At 37.6% G+C, this 12,456-nt stretch overlaps 1 protein-coding gene across 1 annotated transcript in view; it reads right to left on the reverse strand.

Annotated features, from left to right (window-relative positions):
• Positions 1-12,456, reverse strand: part of LOC107666362 (pecanex-like protein 2) — a 27,594-nt gene that overhangs the window by 3,169 nt on the left and 11,969 nt on the right. The window contains exons 17-29 of the mRNA XM_016457623.1: positions 8,716-8,808; positions 8,464-8,614; positions 8,237-8,378; positions 7,164-7,341; positions 6,754-6,862; positions 5,498-5,627; positions 5,012-5,070; positions 3,335-3,550; positions 3,004-3,257; positions 2,001-2,234; positions 1,680-1,783; positions 1,393-1,537; positions 1,070-1,300 (exon numbers count right to left, since the gene is read on the reverse strand). Coding sequence (XP_016313109.1) covers positions 1,070-1,300; positions 1,393-1,537; positions 1,680-1,783; positions 2,001-2,234; positions 3,004-3,257; positions 3,335-3,550; positions 5,012-5,070; positions 5,498-5,627; positions 6,754-6,862; positions 7,164-7,341; positions 8,237-8,378; positions 8,464-8,614; positions 8,716-8,808 — 2,046 coding nt within the window. The remainder of the gene's footprint in view (positions 1-1,069; positions 1,301-1,392; positions 1,538-1,679; positions 1,784-2,000; positions 2,235-3,003; positions 3,258-3,334; positions 3,551-5,011; positions 5,071-5,497; positions 5,628-6,753; positions 6,863-7,163; positions 7,342-8,236; positions 8,379-8,463; positions 8,615-8,715; positions 8,809-12,456) is intronic.

Raw genomic sequence — 12,456 nt, forward strand, 5'->3', positions numbered from 1 at the left:
CCTGACAGAACTGGAGAGGATCTGCAAGGAGGAATGGCAGAGGATCCCCAAATCCAGGTGTGAAAAACTTGTTGCATCTTTCCCAAAAAGACTCATGGCTGTATTAGATCAAAAGGGTGCTTCTACTAAATACTGAGCAAAGGGTCTGAATACTTAGGACCATGTGATATTTCAGTTTTTCTTTTTTAATAAATCTGCAAAAATGTCAACGATTCTGTGTTTTTCTGTCAATATGGGGTGCTGTGTGTACATTAATGAGGAAAAAAAATTAACTTAAATGATTTTAGCAAATGGCTGCAATATAACAAAGAGTGAAAAATTTAAGGAGGTCTGAATACTTTCCGTACCCACTGTATGTTTTCCTTAAGTGTTTTTCTTTAATTGCTAATGAACCTTTTTACACCACAGACAAAATTAGGCATTGCTTGGTAATTGGTTGACCTAAATTGGTATTATCTCATTGTGTACTTAAATTTAACAGCTGATAGCTATTCAACCGAATTCATTACATACCTTTCAATTATCAAGATGAATTTGTTTTGACAGTTTAACTCTGAGTTCTTGTCATATTTGATTACCATTTTCTAAACTATAGCGAATAAACTGTGATAATGTGAGAAATGTTGAAGGTGTCTGAATAAATGTTGGTTTGACTATATATATATATATATATATATATATATATGTATGTGTGTTATTTAATTTGATCTGTTATAACATTTTATAAATTAACAAATAAAATATATATAAATGTGCACTACACTAACTAAACAACAACTAAGGAACTATAAATAATCAATCATTATTGGATGATCTGATTCCATTAATCTCTAAAAACTAAAATAAAAAAGTGAAAAAGCAGTTTTTATAATTTATTTTATAAATGAATGAATTAAAATTAAACTTGGAATGGAAATGGAAAACTGCAAAATACAAAAATTTAATACAATTAAACAGTGACAAAAACAGTATGAATAAAATGTTTGATGCTTTATATTTTAGTGGAAACTGATACTGTTTTTCCAGGATACTTTCTATTATAATCTAAAATATAGTTTTGCTCTCTTGCCTTTATAACTTTGAAGCTGAGATGTCGTTTGTAGAGCATGATGATCTTGTACTCATCTGCGCCTTCATCTACCATGTGCCGGAGCGTGAGCAGTGTGTCTCGACTGGACAGTACTGCTCTTCTCCAGGCGGGGTCGCTCTCGTGACATATCACTAGACTGGTTCTGTAGTTGCTTATGGCCTCGTAAAGCACGGCAGGCTCCTCTGTCTCCTCCAGGCTCGTGAAGTGGTCCTGTATAAGTCAAATTATTGAGGTTATGCCAAAGGTAAATGTGAACAGTCAGTAAAGTTATGCAATATCCAAACATTGTCCAATCATCTCACCTGGTGAAGTTTCAGACTCATTCTCACAGCTGGGGCCACCACCGTCTGTAGCAGGTCCATGTCAGCAAAAATCCATTCATCTTTAGCAGCAATACGGAAGTCACCTTTGAACAGCGTGTTGAAGCCATAGAGGAATGACTCCAGACTGTAGAGGAAACCAGTGAAATGTGAAATCTATTATAGCGGTACACATACTGACATCCATCAAGCTAAGAATTATTCTTTATTGAACAGTCTTAATATGATTTATCTGTTGAGGTGCACAGCACTAATGTTGAGAAGTGTACCTGTTGGATCTGTTATGTGCTGCTGTGCTGAGAGATCTCCGTCCAAGAACAGATAGCGCGAAACACAGAGTAACCAATGGAGAATCTTCATCGCTGTCCACTGGCTGAGGACACAAAACAAAACTTTAGATTTAAGATTCAAGTTTAGATCACTTTAACACTGTGGAAATGCCAGCGCTCAACTGTCCTACCAAAGGTAATTCCCAAGTTTTGCACCATTTGGAAATCAGTCAGACAGTTTTTTTATCATGTCCTTCGAGACTACCTTGTATCGGCTCTACTTTGTATCACTCTTAAGAAATGGCATTTGTGTCTCCTCACCTCCTCTAGTTTGTTGGCACAGTATTGGATCCACTGCAGGTAGACGTTACAGTAGCTGGCTCTGGTGACCCCCTGCAGACAGTGGACATAGTCCTCATCAATCTTCATGCTGAACACAGCCGGGTCCTTCTCGATGTGATGCCATTTGGTGTATGGCTGCAGGGCTTCCTGAATGGACTGGTCTTTAACCCATATCTGCATCTTGGGGTTGATCACCAGGTAGTAGATGATACTCTGAAGATAGAAATTATTGAAAATCCAGAGATGTGAGTGTTGTCCATCTCACCAACCACTGATGTCACATTAACTATTTTAATGATGTCCTTACTACCTTTCTGGGCCTTGAACATGGTAGTTGCATCAGAAACTAGTAGAAAGCTCTCAGATTAGTCAGAAAGCTCTCGGATTTAATCAAAAATATCTTAATTCATGTTACAAAGATGAACGAAGGTCTTGCGAGTTTGGAACGACATGAGGATGAGTAATTAATGACAGGATTTTCATTTTTGGCTGGAATACACTACACAACGGATTTTTGCCCTGATTTACAGTCTGGGGGAGTTGATGCTAGTTGCTAAAAGTCAGAATCAGTCTGCAGATTTGAGTTGACAGATTTCACAGAAAACCGCAGAGTCACAGACCCTCAGTCGTTTAATGAATGATGCCCTTTTTTTTTTTGTAATCATTTACAAAGTCAGTACGTTCTTGATGCCTAGTGTTAAAAATAGGATTTAAAAAATAATAATAATAAATGATAGGATTGCATTTACGGTATGTCTTTAAAAAGTCTGTGTAAACACCGTTTGCAAGAATGGTTTTAAATGTTATCTCATTTGGCTATGAAATTGCATTTTTTCCCCCAAAACATAATTCTTTACAGCTAATAAAATAACTGCTTATTTAACTGTTGTGAAGAGTAATTGGAATGTAACAATTCTTATTCCTATTTGTATATAACAAAAGTATACTGAACTATTACAACTGCTTCTCTCTTCTAAAATACCTTAAGGTAGTAAGTGATGAGCAGCTTGCGCAAGTCATAGACTTGCAGCATGGTGGCAGCGTTGTTCTCGCTGATGCTGTAGCCCTCCAGCAGATACTTAGTGGTGGTCACCTCCCAGGCCAGCCAACGGAGGTTAAAAGCGGCATTGCAGGACAGCACATGGGGCAAATGACCCGGCTCACAGCAGCAGCAAGAATCATCCTCCTCTACACCCTCTGTGATGGCCTCCACCTCCCGCTGCTGACAGTAAGTACCTGAGGAAATGAGAAAGTCACTGTGACGAGAGGGAACAATGACACCAGTGTGACAATATAATGTTAAAACTATTTACCCCTGAACTCCAGGCCTCGCAGCTGGAAGGTGACCAGACCGTTGCCAACTTCGATGAGGTGAACAAGTGCATTAAGGTAGTCAGAAGCCAGGATGAAGCAATCTCCAGCACAGTAATTCCCCCAGCGGCCCAACATCAGGTCTCCACATAAAGAATGCTGCAAGGAGCGCGTCAGGTACTCGTAGAAGATTGAGTTGAGGTTGTCGTCATCACAGCCTACATAGTGAGCATATAAAGACTGAACTTTTTTTTTTTTTAAATGTACGAGGACACTGTTGTGTCTTCAGTAATAGTAGAGACATGGCATCCTAAAACAACATCTGACATACTGAAAACGTTTGAACAGTGTTTACAATGAAACTGAACCTTCATGCATTATCAAAAATCAAATCCTAAAAGGATGGTTCACCCCTAAATAAAAACATGATCATATTTTACTCTGTATGACTTTCTCTCTTTCATGGAACATGGAAGAATATTCTGGCCATTCTTTTTCATATAATGAAAGTGAAAGGTCTGTCAAACTTCAAAAACAAAAAACAAAGCAAAACTCTCAAACATCATAGAATATATTAAGATTATAATATTAATGATTGAACATTATTGATAGGAAGTGTATTTATCTATTTTATCAGTTAAAAATGTACATTTAAAATGTAAAATAAATAAAAAACAAAATAAATGTGAAATATACTGTAAGTAATATATACATAAAAACATAAATAAAATATAAATAAAAGTGTAAAAGTAAAAATAAATATAAAACATATATAAAACTTTGTATTAAAAGCCAAAGTACTTTAGAGTGTGAAATATACTGTAAGTAATATATACATAAAAACATAAAATATAAATAAAAGTGTAAAAGTAAAAATAAATATAAAACATATAAAACTTTGTATTAAAAGCCAAAGTACTTTAGAGTGTGAAATATACTGTAATATATACATACATAAATACATGTAAATAAAATATAAATAAAAGTAACATAAAAAAATAAACATAAAATTTTGTTAAAAGCCAAAGTACTTTAGAGTGTCTTTAAAGTGACCAACTTTAAAACTTCCCTGAAAACAGTATTTTTGCTATTGTTCTCAGCAATTTCATATAAGCATGTAACTTGGAAAAAAACACAAAGCAATAATACCATTTTAACGTGCAGCTTAAAATGCCGCATATAAAATAAAAAAAAAAAAAGTGGTTCTCAATCAGATGGCCGAACAGGTCTTAATGATTAAGTATTAATTATCTTAATAAGTCTTAATTAAAATCCTAAAAAATTCTAAAAGATGCACAACATTGAACTGACGTATTTTTTATTTATTTTTGTTACAACAGAAGTACTAGAGGTACATATCAGCTTAGATAGTGGCGTCTTTGAATACTGTTCAAGGAGTCAAAAAGTTAGGAACAACTTTACTAAATTGCTTAGAAGACTTGAAATATAGCACAAAGTCATGTAGATCACTTTTACGATGCTTTTGGAGCTTGACACCACCAGTCCTTACTCACTTAAAAGTTTAGAACAACATAAGGGAGAGTACAGTAAATGACACAATTGTCTTTTTGGGATGAACTATTCTTTTAACACAGATGGAATGACATACATTTTTGATACAGCAGTCAGCTGTTTAGTGTGTGTGTTATAAGACGTGTATAGATAAAGACAGTATTTACCAGTCTCTTTGTCTACCTGAGACACCAGTCGGCTGTTGGAATTGTCAATTCGTTTAGTGCTGTAAAACCAAATGAAAAGTTCATGAAGTGAAATATTCAGTCATGTCAAACACCCCATTTAATCTGATGCCTGTGCCTGTGCCTGCACCACCATTCAAGTTTAATATCAACAACAGAAACATTCTGTGTCATCACATTTGTGGTTGGAAACTACATCAATAATTCAACATAGTGTGGTTTTCTCTCTGCTGCTACAGACTGTTGGACTTCAGATAAAGCCCATCAACCATGAAGGAACTTAGTCCCCAAGGAAACAAGGCAAGTACATGCCAAACATGTCCAGCCTCAACAGCTGTTCTCAAAACAGTGAAATATGCTCTTATTCTGAAACCTGCACTCAAGTGTGCATCTGGCTGACAGTGCATTACGTCACTCTTGAGGTTGAATGCATATTTCATGTACATGTGGAAATAAGAGGCAGCTTACTTGTAGTTCCTCTCCCAGAATTTAACAGGCCGCGGATAAGAGGTGATAAAAATGGCGCTCCCGAGGAACGGGCTGAGCGGTGTGTAGAAGAGCGTCGTGACGAACGTCTGCAGCAGCAGCATGGCAGAGTCTGAGCAGCTCCGTCAAGGAAAAAACGAAATATTTGTGCTATATTTGGAGGTATGATGACTGTCCTTAAAGGTGCTGTAATCGAATTCTGAATCTAATCTTCTGACACTCATGAGAAAACACACCTGACTCAGATGAGAAAATTACATTTGAACAAATTTTACAATAATACCATTTCACACTGCCTGGAAATCATGAGATTAATCACAAATTATGTAATTACTGTATGTTGACAAAAAAAGATGAAATGTCAGTGTAACATAAATATTATTAAATTCTTTTTCTAGATAATATTTAATATAACACATTTTTTCACAACATAAAGTTTTTTTTTATGCTTTTAACATACTACCACAGTCTTTTAAAGGCGCTGTCAGCGATTTCTTTCCCAACTACCTGACACTCTAAAAAGTATTCTGAGAAAACACACCTGACTTTGAAAAAAAAAGTAAAAATTGAAAATATGAAAATAAATGAATAAATAAAGGGAATTACATTTAACTGAATTTTACATTATTTTCATTCTGCTTTCTAAACAATAGCTGGAAATCATGAGATTAATCACAAATTATGTCATTCTGTTGAAAAAAAAAAATCAATATAAAGAAATATCTAAACAAAATTACATTTAACTGAATTTTACATTTTGAAATTTACATTATTTTTATACTGCTTTCTAAACACTGGCTGGAAATCATGAGATTAATCACAAATTATGTAATTCTGTCGATAAATAAATAAATAAATATTACATTTAACTGAATTTTACATTTTGAATACTACATTATTTTCATTCTGCTTTCAAAACACTGGCTGGAAATCATGAGATTAATCACAAATTGTGTAATTCTGTTGATAAATAAATAAATAAATAAAACAAACAAATAAAATTACATTTAAATGAATTTTACAGTTTAAATATTGCATTATTTTCATCCTGCTTTCAAAACACAAGCTGGAAACCAGTGTATATATTATATTATTATATTTCTGTGGCTTAAAAAAGTTTGAAAACTCCTGGTTTATAGCACCTTTACTTTAACAGATTAAAATTAGGAGTGAGCATAGTACTTGGGATGTACTACCAATATAAACATGCAAGCAAGCTGGACAGATTGTAAGGATATGAGGCACAGCGAAGGGTTGTGCAAATGCATGAAATGCACTACCCCATGCTATCTGCCAGGGGGCGATATACACCAGAATGAAGTGTAGCTTGTGGAGAAGATCCCAAAGCTGTTGACAAAACAAAGAGCTGTTGTAAGAGTATTATTTTGGGACTAGTTTCTAAATGCACCGTCTGCTGTGAGCTATTTTTGACAATAGTCTGGCACAATATAATTTTTTTTCGAAGTTAGATTAAAAAAAAATTACAGACTTTAATTGTATTATTTTTTTTGTTTTATTGTATTTTCTTATTATATTACTTATTTTACTAAATGTATCTAAATGAATGCTAAATTAACACAAATGGGTAGGACATTGTTAATGATGAGTGTTTCATTGCACTAATGTCCATCCAACCCATAGCACTGACCTTGTTGAAGACGATGGACATGAGGAAGAAGTTGAGCAGAAATGTCTCAGAAGCACTGCTGCAGTCGAACTCAAAGAAGATGATGGTGAAGATGAGCGTGAGGAACTGGAAGCTGGGATCGCAGAAGGAGGCACGAAGAAGCTTCATCCCAGCAACTGTCATCAACAAGACATCACAGCTGGAGCGAGACACAGACACCTGAGCCACTCAGGTGCAGAGGCAGCATACAGCCAAGCACAGCAAAAACCAATCAGGGTGACTCTGACTTCGGCTAACACCACCACAATGCTCAGTAAAATGTGTTATTAGGTACCAAGTCTGCTCACCAAGGCAGCATTTATTTATTTAAAAAAATACAGTAAAACAGTAAAATAATATAATAATATATCAAGTAATTAAAGTAATATAATATTACTGCAATTTAAAATAATGGTTTTCTGTTTGTTTGAATTTATATTTGATATGTATTTATATGAATCTTCAGCAGCCATTACTCTAGTCTTCATAATCACAGTCATCTTTCAAAAATCATTCTAATATTCTGATGTGGTCCTAAAAAATGTTTTATCAGTGTAGTTTATATTAGTTATTATCAATCAGTTGAGCTGCTTTATTTTATTATTTTTAGCAAACAATTATACATTTGACAAATAAACATTATCCTTTTGACAAATAGAAAGTTACAAAGAAATGTATATGTAGCCTACAATACTGTTCAAATGTATTTTTAGAGTTTTCAAAAAAATCTAATATATTTGAAATAGAAATCTTCTGTAACCATGTAAAAGATTTTTGATCAATGTAATGCAAATTTCAAATAAAACACTATTATGGTTTCCACAAAAGTTTTAACAGAGATAATAATGTTTCTTGAGCACAAAATCAGCATTTTTGACTGATTACTGAATGAGACCCTAACTGTATAAACACATTAGCATTATATAATTCTAATGTCAATATACAGTTAGGGTCGTTTAATATAAATTATGGGATTGACTGAAGAATAAAACATAAAAAAAAAAATTCAAAATCTTTGTTAAATTGTCAACAAGAATAAGGGGAAAGGTACTTACTGTAATCCTAATTTCTTTCGATGGCTGAGGGCGAAGCCATCGTTGGTAAGTGCACTGAGGACAATGGCTGGGTAGACAATATACTTCTCAAAAGTCAACAGCCCCACATAGAGACGCTCAAACCACATCAAGTGAGCATCCTCTGAAAACATAGTATACTAAAATGAATTCATATTAATAACACGATGTATTACAGCGAACACGTCACAGAAGTGCAGGGAACTGACCTCTGGGTTCAAACTGTGAGTACTCCTTACTCTTCAGCACAGGATGAGAGATCCACAGCCAGGGATGGTGTTTCCGTAACTGAGGGATGAGATAGTGGGTGACAAAGCCCACAGTGGCTGCTAATGCATACAGCACTATGGACACAAATGGCTGCATGTGATGAAAAAAATTGTTAGTTGATATGTAAACTGCTAGCTTTATTGAATTTGTAGTCATTATGTATAGGAAATTTAAAAGGAAGAGAAACTTACCCGTAAAGAAAGGAAAACCGTGCTGGCTGTTATTGCAAAGGTCAAAACTGAGGCAAGAATACAGACAACCAGATCTGACAGTAAAATCTCTTTCTGCAACATAAAATATAAGTAATTAATGATAATTAATACAAGATTCCTTAGATGCAAATATTACAATTCCATTCCAAAAAAACTACTACTTTCATTCAGCAAAGAGCCATTCAATTGTTAAAAAACAATAAAAACAAAACAGTAAAGACATTTATAATGTTACTAAAGATTTCGATTTCAAATAAATACTGTCCTTTCGTACTTTCTCTTCATCAAAGAATAATGATCAATAATAATCAAAGAAGAATGGCTGCTGAAAATTCAACTTTTCCATCACAGGAATAAATTACATTTTAAAGCATATTCAAATAGAAAACACTTATTTTAAATTGTACTAATATTTCACAATATTTCTGTTCCCTTCCAAGGGAACTTCGAACTGCGTCCTCTAGAGCAGTGTTTCCCAACCGGGGTGCCGTCTGTCGAGAGAAGGGGTGCCGTGTAAAAAATCCTTTTTTAATATTTTTAAATTGCTAAAATGTTCAAAAAAGCATCTATTATATAATATCCATTTCTGATGTCGCCAATAATTAGAGATGCACCGAAATTTCGGCTGCCGAAAATGAGTTCACCGCTCAGGTTTCACTTTCACGTGGTTAATGTTTACATATGTATAAAAGCCTACATTAAAATCTGTCATGTAAATTGGTCTCTTCATTAGTTTTTAATAATATATATTTAAGATATTTAATAATATTTAATAATATTAAAAATATCTGTATGACATTATATTCTGCAGTTCTTCCCTGTTGTACCGAGTATATATACATTAAATAATGTTTACATATGTATAAAAGCCTACATTAAAATCTGTCATGTAAATTGGTCTCTTCATTAGTTTTTAATAATATATATTTAAGATATTTAATAATATTTAATAATATTAAAAATATCTGTATGACATTATATTCTGCAGTTCTTCCCTGTTGTACCGAATATATATACTTTTCAAATTATCATATCGAAGTTAGAAATTCAAATATTGTGACAAAATAAATTTTGTAGGGTGCCACAAGTTTGTTAAAATTTCCAAAGGATGCCGCGACTAAAAAAAGGTTGGGAAACACTGCTCTAGAGGTCGCTATGGGTAACGCCTTCAAGCGTGACCGTTGTCTGAAGCATACATCTAAACACAACAATAACATTGGCCGGCGGCAGCCTGTGACGTCATCACCTGGCACGACCACAGTATAAAAGGGCGCTGGGAAAACACATCATCCTCTTCTTCATCTTCAAGGGCTGTTTTGTTTGAAGCGTGCGTTTCCGGTAAGAACGATTATTCTTCTTTACCATGGCAAGCACTAGTAAGGCGTTTAAGAAGTGTGTGGATCCATGTCCTCGTTATTTGACACCCACGATCTTTGCGTCTTTTGTTTGGGTGAAGAGCAAGCGCGCGATGTCCTTGAGGAGGCAGTTTGCGTGCACTGTGAGCGTTTTCCTATGAAAAAGCTCCGCTCTCGTTTGTCTCTCTTTTTGAGGAAAGAGGGACAGCCATCAGCTCCCCGCTGCTGAGGCACAGAGGAAAATGAGGGATCGCAGATGGACCTGGCTGATGAGTTGATGAGGGCTCGACTCGCGCCCCTGCCCTGCCTGTGGGTAGGGCTCAAAAGGGGCGTGGGTCTTAGGGTGACAGGTAAGATTTGAGGGAGGTGATCCAGACTAGGCGTTCTCAACGCTCTCGTCTGGACCAGAGTAAAACCTGAGCCATCTACTCACCTCCCTCTGAGAATATTACATCTGCTCTTATCTTCCTCCCATTAATTCCCCTAAAACGCTTCCCTCCTGACTGAGGTTAGGTAGGAGACTCCTGTGCTTGCATTGCAGTCTCTTATGCTGGGCCTATGATGTTTTGGCTAGTTTTTATGCCTCATAGAACTACCCACTGATGGTCCGAACCCTAGTGCTCTTAGGACTTTGCCTTCAGCCTATATCCATGAGCCTGAGTCATGCGCGGGAGCCATGGTTGGTGAGTACGATCCATTTCATCTATTCTACTGCTAGCTTTTGTGTATTCAATACTAGCCTTTTTTCTGCAGCGCTACTCAGACCTGTTCTGTTTTCTGACTTTTTAGGTTTGACCCCCCTGTCAGGACCTCCTGCTGTTGACCGATTATAGTGATGGTTTCACTCATCGGTACTGATCCAGGCTGGTGATAGCTCTCATCTTCGGCTTGGACACATAGTCTGGGCTTCTGCGGAGGCCTCCCAGCATCAGGTCCCCAGTATAACGCTGCAACCTCAGGACCTGCGGGTCTTTCTCGCGGGCTAGTACTCCTCTGAGTACATGCTTCGTGACATGCTCCCTATCCTCTGGCCAGGGTGCGCTACTCATCTCTCACCCTGAGGGGTCTCCTGAGATTTGAGTCTTTCCTTAACCATCATGCACGTTCTCTGAGCTAAAGCTACTCTCGCTGAGGCGTTGAGGAACTCAACACTCCATAGACGGTCAGGTCCGCGGGTCCTCCCTTTCACACTGCCCTTATGGTTGAACCAGTAATCGCCCCTCTGCGGAGTGGGCTTGAGTACACTGTGTTCCCTGAGGTACGAGGGACTTGTGTTTATGCGGAAACCCCTCTTGTATGCTTCTGCTCTGAGGAGCAGTAAGCTCTGTACGCATGAATGGTTATTGGGTCCTACTATTTCTTCAGATTCTATCGGGTCTGATTATACAGGACCCACGCTCTGTATCGAGATAGAGAGCATGAGACTGTGTCCAGTTGCACCAGTGGATAGTCTCTTATTAGGCTCTGCTGGGTTACCCCTTCTAATCTAGCACCTTCTTCTGGTCGAGCTGAGAAGTGCTCCCCTCAATGTGAGGGTTAGCTATGAGTCGCTCCCAGTATGTGCTGTCAGGGCCCGCCTCAGCTTGAGAGCCCACATTTGCAACAAACTGAGTGTTAGGCCCGTTTCTGTCGCCTCCTTGGTCAGTTTATTTTGGGACCCTGTTGTTCCCTGTAGAAATGTGTGATACCCTTCTAGCAGGATCCCATTTCTGATGTCCCATTTGTGATCTATCTGCTACCCGGACACGGCTGCGCTCCCCTCACTGCGGGAGGGTCCCTTTGAGCTCACCGGTCCTGGGCAGACTGGGTGAGTCCTCCTCTAAGCTCTGTACGCATGAATGGTTATTGGGTCCTGCTATTTCTTCAGATTCTATCAGGTCTGGTGTACGGGACCCACGCTCTCTATCGAGATAGATAGCATGAGACCGTGTCCAGCTGCACCAGTGGACTGTCTCTTATTGGGCCCTGCTGGGTTGCCCCTTCTAATCTAGCACCACTTTCTGGTTGAGCTGAGAAGTGCTCTCCTCACTGTGAGGGTTAGCTATGAGTCGCTCCCAGTATGAGCTGTAAGGGCCCGCCTCAACTTGAGAGCCGAGAGCGCTGCTCCCGAAAAACCCCATTTGCAACGAACTGAGTGTTAGGCCCATCTCTGTCACCTCCTTGGTCAGTTGCCTTTTTTTTGGGACCCTATTGTTCCCTGTAGAAATGTGTGAACCCCTTCTATCAGGATCCCATTTCTGATGTCTCATTTGCAATTTATCTGCTGCCGGACATGGCTGTGCTCCCCTCATTGCGGGAGGGTCCCTTTGAGCTCGCCGGTCCTGGGCAGACTGGGTGAGTCCTCCTCTCGACTTGAGAGTTAGGT

The sequence above is a fragment of the Sinocyclocheilus anshuiensis genome, unplaced genomic scaffold (genome assembly GCF_001515605.1).
Source record: "Sinocyclocheilus anshuiensis isolate Anshui unplaced genomic scaffold, SAMN03320099.WGS_v1.1 scaffold63, whole genome shotgun sequence".
Lineage (NCBI taxonomy): Eukaryota > Metazoa > Chordata > Actinopteri > Cypriniformes > Cyprinidae > Sinocyclocheilus > Sinocyclocheilus anshuiensis.